This window comes from Mchenga conophoros, linkage group LG1 (genome assembly GCF_057382185.1).
Source record: "Mchenga conophoros isolate Kocher_MC1m ecotype Shallow Benthic linkage group LG1, M_conophoros_male_GT1.1, whole genome shotgun sequence".
Classification (NCBI taxonomy): Eukaryota; Metazoa; Chordata; class Actinopteri; order Cichliformes; family Cichlidae; genus Mchenga; species Mchenga conophoros.
Window position 1 is genome coordinate 42,008,092 of NC_140526.1, and position 13,236 is coordinate 42,021,327.

At 42.3% G+C, this 13,236-nt stretch overlaps 2 protein-coding genes across 2 annotated transcripts; one reads left to right on the plus strand and one right to left on the minus strand.

Annotated features, from left to right (window-relative positions):
* The first annotated feature begins 7,247 nt into the window (after positions 1–7,247).
* Positions 7,248–9,118, plus strand: LOC146583896 (uncharacterized). The gene is made up of 2 exons (XM_085281385.1): positions 7,248–7,605; positions 8,712–9,118. The coding sequence occupies exons 1-2, from the start codon at positions 7,292–7,294 to the stop codon at positions 9,094–9,096; spliced, it is 699 nt and encodes a 232-aa protein (XP_085137511.1). The 5' UTR covers positions 7,248–7,291; the 3' UTR covers positions 9,097–9,118.
* Positions 9,119–9,539: 421 nt separating this feature from the next.
* Positions 9,540–11,759, minus strand: LOC146583897 (uncharacterized). Its single transcript, XM_085281391.1, has 4 exons — positions 11,376–11,759; positions 10,983–11,234; positions 10,326–10,415; positions 9,540–10,154 (listed from the first exon to the last, which is right to left on the minus strand). Exons 1-4 carry the CDS (start codon positions 11,503–11,505, stop codon positions 9,895–9,897), a joined length of 732 nt encoding a protein of 243 aa, XP_085137517.1. The 5' UTR covers positions 11,506–11,759; the 3' UTR covers positions 9,540–9,894.
* Between the last annotated feature and the right edge of the window lie 1,477 nt (positions 11,760–13,236).

Here is a 13,236-nt window from a genome sequence, read left to right on the forward strand (position 1 = left end):
AAAATCAGTCCAAAGAGACTTCAAAGTAAATTCTAGTTTAGAAACATGATTTTCTGACTGCTCCTAACTGCTTTTGTTACTTGCTGAAGATCAGGGTCTGGCTGCTGTGCTGGTGTTGGCATGAACTCCTCTTTAAAATCATTCTGTATTCTTGGCTACCTTTGAGTTAGCAAAGAGGTGAAGTTGTGTTAGCAGCATAATGCAGTTGATTCTGTCCTGAAAGCAGTTTGCACTTGACCATTGTGCTCTTGTCCTTTTGTGCAAGAAGAAACAAAATCAATGTCCACACTCCACTCCTGAAAAGCTGTATCGCTGTACCACTCCACTATTTTCCTTCTCCTCCACATGCGCAGAAACCAGGTGATTCTGCAGGAAGAAACTGTTTAGATTTTTTTCTATCTGCGCAGACAACTGAAGAACCACTGTCATTACTTTATCTGTAATGTAATTACCAAATATGATACAATTACACTACATCATTACTGAAAAGTGTAATGTGATTACTGTAATGTGTTACTTTGTAACACGTTACATCCAACAGTGGTAGATGGCCTGCTCTACCACTTGAACCACAGCTACCCTTATGTTTTGTGTTTTTAGTGAAACGTTCTGTTTTTTTCTGTCAAATAGTCGAACTCATTATGGAAATAAGCAATACAAGTAGGAGAATTATCTTTTTGTGTCTATTTTAAACCGTGAGCTACACTTATCCTTTGGACTGTGCACTTTCTAAGCAATTTACTCTTGTAGTGATTGCAGCACTAAAACAGTTTTTTTAGACGAATTGAACGTGCCTTTTTGAGACAGAGAAATTAATCAGTCTTGTTGGTGATTAGAATCCCAGCATTGATAGGATTTAAGATAGAATTCCCAAAGTTTAGATTGTAATGCTGGTCGAAAATGAAGATTAAAGCTTAATGGAGCTCTGAGTTACTTGGGTGAGGTGGTGATGGGAATTGATGATGGAGTGAATATTTGTTTTTAACAGTTATCTGGTTTAGTTAGCATTGAATGCATGGTACTTGATCAACAGTAGTCTGAGAGCCTTGTCTTTTATAGCAGTGAAGAACAATCCTGGCAAAGATGGCTTCATTATGGTTTTCTCCACAGACTCCCTCTTGAGGCATAAGGGTCCTGAAAGAGTTCAGTGTGTTGGTGATCATGATATGCTTGTGGAACTGAGGTGAGATCAGGGATGTGATGAGTGGACAGCTCTGGGTTAGCATTAGCAGGGATAACAGTGGACTGGAGACAATGTGAGAAACAGAATAGACTCCAGCTCTAAATGTGCCTCTTATGAGATCACTTGATGTATAGATTGTGTCTTTCTAACCACAATAACTCAAGAATTAGGCGGGGCAGGGGGGGTTAGGGGCAGAGAAGAAATAGAAAGTTACTTCTTGCAGGGATTACTGGAAAAAACAAGATGACTGGGTTCTGTCTGGTGAGTGAAGGTGGTGATAACATGACCCTTAAGAGTGGGAGCAGTGACTCGACTCTCTAAGGGCTGTATAGGGCTTTGGAGTTGACGTCATGCCGCAATGCACTGTGGGAGCGTGGCGCCATTTTCGGGGTCTACGAATCAAAACAAACACACTGTGTTGGAACGACGATTACAAGATGCTTAAAAGCAGCTCAAAAGAGAATGGACTGTATAGAGACCGATTGTGTCCAGAGGCGAAGCAGCGGTACTTGCAGAAAATAGCAAGTACTGGAAATGTGGACCCGTATGAAATACAGCCGTGGAGTAGAAACCCTGAAGACCAACCGCTACTGACGTAGCCTGACATATGTTCATACCTTGTCTGTGGAGTCAGCGCGTACAAGTCGTCATTCAAACAAAGGTAAGTCAGCTTGAGTACTGCGAGTAAAATGTTCAAGTTCAAGTTCAAATTTTATTTGCCACATGCAGTGGCAGGTTGCCCAGCAGTGGAATGAACCCGCCCCCCGACCTTACACACACACGACACAGACATCACATGGGGATATAACTCAGAGAACGGTTGCATTACAGAAAAACCACTGAAATGTACACTACAATAGGACAGTACAAGAGGAAAAAAGAGACCTCTGCTCATGCTGGGCTACAGGAGGACAGCATGAGAACAGGAAACAAAAAAACTCCTCTGCACAGACAGCACATAAATGTCCACAGCACAACATTATGGAGCATGTGACCAGCAACACGGTTGGGTAGGGGGTGAGGAGTAATCCCGACACTGGTCTCTCAATCTCCCGTTGGAGAGCCGCGAGCTTCTCCATGATGTTATCAAACTTGCGCTCCGTGGTCTTGTTATTCTTGTACTCAGAAAGCCGATTCTGAGAACTCACGACTGCAGTGTGCTGCTCCACGATGTAATCCAACTTTTGCTCAGAGGTCTTATTCTGAGTATTCACAGCAGCCGTAAGCTTCTCCAAGGTCTTAAACATGCTGCACTCAGGGAGCCCATTCTGAGAAGTCGCGCCTCGTCCCGTCGTTTCAATCCCAGCGGGCAGCCTTGGTGGGGTTTGAACAGCCGGTTCCACTTTCTTAATTCTTCGATAAGCCAGGGCCAAGCCAGCTCCAATCAGCAAGAACCCTGTTATCATGGTTCCAAATAGGTAGATATCTTCAGCGTCTTCGATCGACAGTCCCGCCAGAAATACGATCCTCCAGTTCTGCCACCCGTCCATCGTGTATCTGGCAGGAAAAGTACCTCCAGGACACTCAGGCTCACCGAGCCCAGAGTTCTTGTTGAGAAAAGGGTGTCAATAGCATTCAGAGACCAGTTGATCAAATCCACAAGTTGAATAAACAAACAAACTACTTTTTGCCTCTTTTTTTTTAAATTAAAACCACTTTATAGAACATCACATCAGTTACAATGATGATGTCATTTATAGTTTACAAATGACAAAATGTTTACACAAAATCATGAGTGTTTACATGATATCACCCACTACTAACATTATTTACTGTATCTTTTGAAAAAAATACCGCTATTTATGCAGCACAAGACTTAAGAATATTTAACAGGAGCAGGTTTCATTTTCCCTGTTTTTATTATCACACTGTTCACCAAACGCAGCAAACCTTCACCGTCTTATCCAGAAGGGTCACCTCTTCACCCTCACATGGAAGAAGTAATCTGATTGGCATGGTGGTATGTTTGAAGCAGGTCCCTTGTGTAGCGCTGGAACCCAGTCACGATGTTTCATCCATTTCATTGGCTGGTTTGCTGCAATAATGCCAAATAATTAGCAACTCTATAAATAGAAGGTAGTTCTGCAAAATCAGTCAAAGGATGTTTGTTCTAATTTGCTATGAGCTCAGAGCGCATAGAAAATTAAACTAATAGACTAGGGCTGCTCGATTATGGCAAAAATGATAATCACGATTATTTTCACTGAAATTGAGATCACGATTATTTGACGATATTTATTTAACCCTTTAAGACCTACCATAGAACCAAGTCCCCCAGAGCTTATATTATTTTTTTACATGTTGTAGTGCCATTTGTGGGAGCATTTCAAGTTGCTATACAACTGTTATAGCCCATGTTTTAATAATATGTATGCATTAAGTCCATAGTAACTACATTAATTGCAAAAAAGTGCAATAAACTACAAAAAAATTGAAAATCGCTTTTAGTTTTTTTTTACATATATTTCTACTTGGAGAAATTTAAGAGGTTTATCCCTCAAAACTTTTAATACAAAAAAGTTGCAAAAAATAGTTTACAACAACAGGAAATTTATTTTGAGTGTCTTCATAGTTTTATTTTGGAGATACACCAATTTTTATATCGTTAGCTTCATAGCATAAGTGCCTAAGTCATTTGACTAAGTCAATGACTTAGGCACTTATGCTATGAAGCTAACGATATACTGCAGGAAAAACAAAAAACAATCCTATGATGCAAATTTGCAAAGAAAGCAGCATCAAAATAAACTATTTCCAGCAGTGCAATTCGAGTTCTCAGCATCCCAGCAACTATTCAGAAAAGTCAAACATGACCAGTATAGGCTTTTGAAGCGTACAAGTAAAAAACTACATTTTCCGCGAAAGTGACGTCACTTCCAGTTTCGGCCAGGAAATGGCGGACATGTGATAGTTCGCGCTGACGTCTGTTTCACTGTGGGAAGTGTTACGAACAGCTGATCGGATCGGCAAAGCGTGTTTCTGGAATATTATGTTTTTGTTCCTGCAAGAGCTTTTTATGCAATTTTTGTAAAGCTTTATGTGGAAGGAAACCGTGACGGAGGACAAGCTGATGGCATCAGATGTAAGTACAACTCCTCCGGTTTCATATGCAAAACAAATTATTGCGCTAGCTTACGTGGTTCAGATTCTACAGGGATTTAAAAATAGTTGCGCAAAACGGAGCGTGCTGCTCTGACCGGCTTTAAAGGGTTAACAATAACAATGTGTTGAATAATGACTTTAAAAATAATATAAAATAGTGTGCAACACCACTGAAGTTTTTTTTACCTCTCTTTTCAACCAACGGCAGTCACTCTCCTCTCCAAATAACTTCTGCTTAGCTTTCCGAGCTTCCCTCGGGTCCTCTTAATCAGCGGTCTCCAACCTTTTTTGCGCCACGGACGGTTTATGCCCGACAATATTTTCATGGACCGGTCTTTAAGGTGTCGCGGATAAATGAGGGAGGGGCTAATAATCGGCTCAGTCATTTTTAATGATCGTTGAAAGCCCAGATCGTAATCGTGATTAAAATTCGATTAATTGAGCAGCCCTATATTAGACTATAAAGAGTGATATGAACATATTTAGAACTTACCGGAATGAAAATGTCTGGAGCACCAAAAGATATTTGGAGATGGAAGAGAACTACACATCAGCTCGTCTCACAGCTGCTATCCAGGCTAGACGCCTTCGTTTGGTAACATCGATACACGAGCTGCCTCATGTTGCTTCCAGGTTGGGAAAGAATGAAAAGACAAACCCTTTTCAAGCTTATACTCGTGCGATCCAACATTGCAGCCGACCACACAGCAAATACGAACCATGGCTGTTGAGTGTGCCTTCGCTCCCTTTTCGCTTGCGCTTTGTTTTGACCCCGAAAATGGCAGATCGGGCCAAAACCCTTTCCACGCCCACCCCCGTGACATCACGCTCCAAAGCCCTATTGATGTCTAACTGCTTAGCTAAATTAGTGTTCAAAAGATTCTTTTCAGCCCCAGAATTTGCTAGCTTTGGAGAGAAAGAGTCCATCTGATAGCTGCCAGCAGGGATGTTTAGCTTGGGAGGAGCCATCCACCAGTATCACTGTCACTACTGGCAGGTAAGCCCTTTTGGCCGCACAGAACAGTTTCACAATGAAATGTCCTACTTTTCTGCAATAAATAGATGCCTTTGCCTCTGTTGTTCCTCAGGCATCAGACTGGACTGTCCAGTCTGCACTGGCATTGGTATGCTTTCACTGAAATGATGAGGTGGAATGAAACGGAAGGAGAGGGCATGGGTGAAATGCTGGTGGTCCCGGACAGCAAACTGGAAGTGGAGATAGTCGGGACTTAGAGTTCCTTTTCTTATTTGTTTTATTTGAAAGAAGGCGGCTCATCGTTGGAAACTATTTGATCTTTTATTTGATTCAGTTCAATTCAGTTTTATTTCTTTAGTGCCAAATCACAACAACATGTCCCTCAAGGTGCTATATTGTAAAGACTCTACAATAATACAGAGAGAACACAGATACCCCAACAATCATACAACCTCATATGAGCAAGCACTTTGGCGACAGTGGGAAGGAAAAACTCTCTTTTAAAAAGAGGAGGGGCCATCTGCTGAAATTAGTTAGGGTTGAAGGGAGAAAGACAGTACAAAACACACACTGTGGAAGAGAGCCAGAGATTAATAATAGCTAATGATTAAATGCAGAGTGGGGTATAAACATATAGTGAATGAAAAAGGTGACTGAAGAAGAAGCACTTAGTGCGTGAGTGGAAATCCCGAGCAGCCCAGACAGATTATATGATAACTATAAGGGAGAATGCTTTGTGTAGCCCAGGGGAAGAAAAAAAAAACAGAGGAAAACCAAGAGTTTGGGAAAAGGAAAAGAAAAAGGAAAAGCCAGCGTACTTACCTACTAGAAGTCCAGAGCCAAGTGACTGAGTGAAGGAAAGAAGTAATGTAAGTAAGACGAGTATTAGTTAGATGAAAAAAACTTGTAGAGCAGTGCTGTGCAGAGATGTTTGAAGGGGTGGGTACTCAAAATGAAAAAGGGGAACCAGGCTGAATAGCAACAACCCACATTTATCAATAATCAAATTTGGAATCAAACTATATCACTGTCATCAGGTGGGGAAAACGCAAAGCAAACGTAGCTAATTTTGAACCTGACGGGTACAATGTTACTGTTGAGGGGCTGCTGCTGCTGCTGCTGCTGCTGATAGTGCTGGAGGGCAGGGCTGTGTTGGTTTGTCTACAGGAGAGAAAAGTCTATAAAAGAGATGTTAGCTGAGTTAAAATTAAAGTGTTATGAGATAATAATAAAATGGAAAGATTGGTGAAAGGCTTGGGAAGATACGGCCAGGCACGTGCAGAGGGGGGGGCTAGAGAGGCTTGAGCACCCGCCCCTTTCCTGAGGAGTGCCCAAAGTGCCCTTTTGTTGAGGCAACTTTTAAATTTTTTTATTTTATTTATTTATTTTTTTTATGTGTGTGTGCGTGCGGAGTCCTGTCGGTGCCCCTCAACAATAATATTTAACTATTAATCACAGTTTTGCTAAATAAAAGGATCTGGCTTGCATCAGTCACATGATCACATTTAACCAATGATCGCCCTTGACGGCAGAACGCGCTGGTTACGAGCCGGGAACGAGCTCACAAAGAGCACGCGCATTTTTTCCGGTCCGGAGCTGCAGAGAAACACGAGTAAACTCAGAGACACAGACTGATGCGACAAAACCAGTAAGTAGGTGTACAGCGCACACTGTAGTGTGTAGCACACAGGAGTATTAGCTTATTACGTACACGTTGGTAAGTTGTCTTGTTGCAACTGACGAACTGAAACAAACGAGCGTGCTGTGTGTGCAACAGCGCGACAAACATTACCTGTCCTTTTATTAACTGCACAAGTAGTGCTGGTCATAGCTGCTGGCTACCTGTGTAACGGTGTGTTCACACCGAACGCGATGGACGCGAATAAAACGCCCCAAACGCCCCTAATTTGACGCGTGTACATTCGCGTCTCAACGCGTGTCCAAGAAAAATCCATCGCGCGTCAAAATATGATATTTTGACGCGCGTGACGCGCGTGAACCGGAAATGTGGGAGTTTCCATCTTTGCAAGATGGCAGCTGTCGAGCTAGCGCTTGAAGAGAGAGTCTCCCTTCTCTATTTACTGTGGAGAGCAGAGCAGCAGCGTAAAAGACGTCCTCGCCGTACCTGGGTCCATCAAGTCCTCCAGGCGCGTGAGCAGTTTGGTGAGTTTCACCATTTGCTCCAGGAGCTGCGCCTGGATGACGGCAGATTCCAGCGATATCATCGTCTGTCACCCGGCCAGTTTGAGGACCTGCTTTCCCGCGTCGGTCCCAGAATCGCCCGCCTAGACACCAATTACAGGCGCTCAATCCCACCTGCAGAGCGCCTGTCCGTCTGCCTGAGGTTAGTAAAAGTGGTCAATACGGTAGTCCTTTATTGATACCTGTGCTAATATATGCTAAACCATCCATTTATACACTGCTAACATGGATGTGCTATGCTAACAGTGAATGCTGTCGGCGTTTACTGATGGCATAGCACATCCATGTTAGCAGTGTATCGTGTATACACTGCTAACATGGATGTGCTATAACAGTGAATGCTGTCGGCGTGTATAAACTATCGTTTATACACTGCTAACATGGATGTGCTATGCTAACAGTGAATGCTGTCGGCGTTTACTGATGGCATAGCACATCCATGTTAGCAGTGTATCGTGTATACACTGCTAACATGGATGTGCTATAACAGTGAATGCTGTCGGCGTGTATAAACTATCGTTTATACACTGCTAACATGGATGTGCTATGCTAACAGTGAATGCTGTCGGCGTTTACTGATGGCATAGCACATCCATGTTATCAGTGTATCGTGTATACACTGCTAACATGGATGTGCTATAACAGTGAATGCTGTCGGCGTGTATAAACTATCGTTTATACACTGCTAACATGGATGTGCTATGCTAACAGTGAATGCTGTCGGCGTTTACTGATGGCATAGCACATCCATGTTAGCAGTGTATCGTTTATACACTGCTAACATGGATGTGCTATGCTAACAGTGAATGCTCTCGGTGTTTACCGATAGCAAACTGGTACTGTTTATAATATTTCTAGTGATACTCAGATGGTCTCATCAAGTCCCGATTTAATTCGATTTATGCTGTTATCAGTGTTTGAATGATAGCATGGCTGTGGTGTCATAGGTATGCTCTCGGTGTTTGCTGATATCAAACTGGTATTAGGACCACTGTGGGTTAATCTTTGTAGTGATACACACTCCTTTTGTTTATTTATACCTGGTTTAATTTCTGGGATAGTTGAATATTTGTATATAATCACTGCAGACTGTTTTAGATTATATCAAATATATATCATGTAATTATCCTTATAATTACAAAATGTTTTATGTAAGATTTATGTTTTGGAATTTGTAATTTTGGAATTTCAATAATGTATTTTGTAACTGCAGTACACATAATACACATTTTAAACAATTTTGTCCAGGTTCCTTGCCACCGGGGACTCCTTCAGGACCATCGCGTTCAGTTTTCGAGTCGGTGTGTCCACGGTGAGCCAGATCATCCCCCAGGTAGCGACGGCCATCTGGGACTGTCTAGTGGACGATTTCATGGCTGTGCCTTCAACTGAAGACTGGCGGTCCATCGCAGAGTGTGTGAAGGCAACGTGTGTTCTCCACAATTTTCTGCGCTGTGTGGACGAGAGAGGGGCACCTGCTGTGAGGGGTGTGGCACCTGCTGTGGTGGAGCCGTTGCAAGGCCTGGGTCGTGTAGCAGCAAACAACTCCTCCAGAGAGGCTGTCCTGGTGAGGGAGAAGTTCATGGCCCACTTCTCGGCAGAGGGAGCTGTGTCTTGGCAACCAAAGGAGTAGCCTGTTTGAAGTCTGAGTGACTTCCCCACAACCCTCTAAAGAGTGTTCCTGTCTTTTTAAAATTTTCTTAATAAATGGATCTCTACTCCAAAATAATCTAACCTCTCTTTATTCTCTTAAGTAACTTGTCTTCACTATGTTCCTATAACCAGTGTGATGCAAAAGTTTGAGCAACCTTATTAATAGTCATTATTTTCCTGTATGAATCGGTTACAGTAAAAAATGTCAATTACATATATCATATAGGAGACACACACATTGATATACACTACATATTTATGTTATTTCTCTTTTTATGTGTTGCCAATATATGCACCTGCTTTATTTAGTGTAAAGTTATTGCACACTTTCTGTAAATCCAGTGAACTGCATTTCACTTCTCAAATATCACTGTGTGTGTCTCCTATATGATGTATTTAACTGACAATTTAAATTGTGACAAATAACGATTTGTACAGGACAATGATGGCTATTAACAAGGTTGCCCAAACTTTTGCATCCCACTGTATCAGTATATTTTGTCATTAGTATAATATGAAATAAATTCTACTTGTGTCAAGTCGGGTGCCAATATTTGCTGTGTAGTAGAACAGAGACATTTGTCATTATAAATGTTTATTTGATAAAATATATAAATTCAGTAATAAAAAGATTCAACATAAATATATGAAATTTAACTATTTACAGAGAGACAGGAATAAAAAGGACCCAGCTTGGAGTGGAAGAGCCTCAGGGGAGAAGGAGGAGAAGAATAAGAACATTGTTTCTGCCCTGGAGAGCTGCTGCCTCATCAGAAAACTACTGATCATTAGGGTCCAATGTTTCCAAATTTAGCACAGCTGTGCTGTTGTCAAAAACTAATTTATGAATTTGGAATTTCACGAATTCTCGTGTCTGAGGCGGCATGCTCTCCAGAGCAGGAACAAGGCCGAGGAGGAAATACTCTGTTGCAGACGGGCGTGGCCTCTTTAGGGACTCCAGGATAGCCAGCTCCACCGCCGATGGACCATCCTGGGACCCTTCCCTCGACCGCCTTCGAGCTCTCCTCCTCTGTGGGCCTGTAAAAAACAGAACAAAACACCACAAAGAAATGAGAAGGCTGCTACTAGATTGTCATTTTCAAAATTGAAAAAAACCAGGATATGAACAGATTGGTTGTAGATATTTAGTAAAGGTGATCACAAGGGAATCCAAGCAAGTAAAAAGCTATCAGTGCTTGATGTTCATACCTGTGGGTGCAGCAGCAGGAGTGGAGGGACCAGGGACTGGGGAGTCAGGAGAAGCAACAGGGGAGGACTCTGCTGCATGATAACTTGACTCTATCAAGACAATATTAAATGTTAACAGGTTGAAGACAATAGTCATAGAGAATATTATATTATTATATACTTATTATTATATACAGTGGTCTCCCATTTATTGCAGCACATGAACAGTAGTCACAGTTCTCACAAGTTGATTCTCAAAGTGCAAACCTTTGTCGATTTTAAAACGTAAAAGTATTATGCCGCGCTTTTTCTCCGTCTGCGGCGCCACTTTTGTGCGCCTTTTTTGCTCCCGGTGCAGGTGTCTATTTCCGAATGAGGGTCATAGTTATGAGTGTTTTTGTGCTGTTTTTTTCTATTTGAAGTGATGGTTATCAAAACCAAACATGATAAGTTTGGCAAGCGCAGGAGACACGACACGGAGGAGATTTGTCATTTGGGCTGCAGAATGCAATGCGCATTGTTGAAAGCTGTACGGTGCAATAAAAAAATCAGCGAAAAGGCGAGGCAGTGACGGATGAACAGCGGGACTACTTTATACTGTTTATTAATAAACAAAATATATTCCTGTATGACAACACGCATAAATTAACTGCCTACATTAATTAATTGTAAACATACCTTCTGACTGACACTCCCCTGCTGCCTCTTCGGGCTGTCCCTGGTCCTCGGGGGAGAAGTTCTCCACGGTCCGCACCATATTACCGCTGGTCTCCCGCGGGGTGAGGAAGGGGTCCAGAAACCCCATGACCGCGAAGAACTTCCATCTCCTCCCCGATCCTGCTGTAGACCCACTCCTCTTCTCCTTCTCTGACCTCTTCTCCTTATTATAGGTGTCCCTGAGGCTCTTCCACTTTCTCCTGCAGATGTCCTCTGAATAAACGCATTATCTGGTTAGCGGAAAGGTATTTGTACAACAGTGGGAAAATCGCGGGACAGTAGGCGCGCTTGCTAGCTTTTGCACGGCTTCATCGGGTCAGTCTGAAAATTAAAAAGAAGAAGGAATGAACTTACCAGGTTGCCCGATCTCCTCACTTATGTGTCTCCAAGCTAGGTCCTTTTTATTCCTGTCTCGGTAGAAATAGGAGCTGGCATCATATAGCTCGGGGTGGTTAGCCACGGCGCTGATCAGCTTTTCCTCCATACTGAATGAAGAATGAAGGGCTTTGGCTGGATCTGCCCCTTTGACCTAGGTCAGAGCCACGTCACCAGGCTCCTGATTGGTTGTCGCGGCGCGATTTGACGCTGGAGTTCAGATTTTTCCAACTCGAGCGGTAGACGCGAAACGCGCGTATGCACAAAGTGCAACACAAAAACTCACGCGCGTGGTTTTATTCGCGCGTCAAACGCGCCTGACGCGCTACACTGACGCGCGTTTCGCGCGTCAAACGCGCCTGACGCGCTACACTGACGCGCGTTTCACGCGTTTTGGCGTTTTCGCGACGCAAATCTGCTTCCGAATTTTCGCGGGACCCGCAATCGCGCGTCATCGCGCCTTTCCATTGACTTTACATGTAAACCTGACGCTCTATTCGCGTCCATCGCGTTCGGTGTGAACACACCGTAAGGCTGTCATGGGTCTGCAGCTCTGTCACCGTTTTAGGGAACATATTTAGTTTTAAAGTATTTAGAAACATATTTAGTTTTAAAGTAAGTTTCCGGGCTTTTCCTGCCTTTCTGGAGGGATTATATTTCACTAAAAAACGATCTAATATGCATGTTCACAATTATGCATTATTATAATTATAATATATTAAAAAACACACGCTGTATTTTAAAGAACATACATTAAGAAGCAGATTATATTAGATTTATATTTTAAATAAGACAAAATTTGGATTTTACAGCAGTAAAATTTTTGTATCTCTACAGTTCAAAAATGTAATAAGCTTTGCCCTGCACAGAGTGGATAGTGAAACAAATGGAATCATCATAAATACATTATTTCATATTTATTACTTCCCCCTCCTCATTGCTTTATTATTGTAGCTCTAGTAATAAATAATAATGTAAGTATTCTGGATCAGCACCGTGATGCCCATAGTATATACAGTATTCTGAAGAAGGTCTAAAATGTCCCTGTGTGTGCGTGCATGTGTGTTTTATTTAGATGGATTTTTTTTAATTATTACTCATGATATAACATTGTGCAGACATGGCTGGTAAGGACATGAGGAGGAAACAGCAGGAGCTGTGTGAGGCTACTAAAGGCAGTGCTATAACATTTTTCTGTCATCATTTTATTATAGATTAAGTGCAAGAGTTGTTAGGTGTGGATAATTAGATTATAGTTTATTGCAATAGCAAGTTGTGCCTTGTTCTCAGATGGACAGCAAGTGGAGAGTGATATATGAAATGATGGGATGGAAGGAAGAAGAGAAGCAAAGAGTGATTCACAGGCAGAGCCTAAATTATTTCTCACAGTTTTTTGTTGCCTTATGGTTCCAAGCGCTGTCACCAATCTTTGCATTTTGTTATTATCTCATGATACTTGTTTAATCAGCTACCATCTCTCCTGTGGACTTTTTAATGTCTACAGTCTCAGATCAACACAGCCCTGCCCTCCAGCACTATCCACAGCAACCCCTCAACAGCAACATTGTACCCATCAGGTAAACCATCGGCTACGTTTGCTTTGCCTTGTTGCCCATATTAGATTCTTGATGAATGTGTGTTGTTGTTATTCAGCCTGGTTCAATGTGCCCCTTTTTAACTTTGAGCACCCGCCCCTTTAAACGTCTCTGCACGTCCTTGGATACGGCAACACATAAAAAACAGTTGGAAATAAACTAGGCTCTGCCTGTGACTCACTCTTTGCCTGTCTTCCTCCTTCCATCTCCTCATCTCATCTATCACTCTCCACTTGCTGTCCATC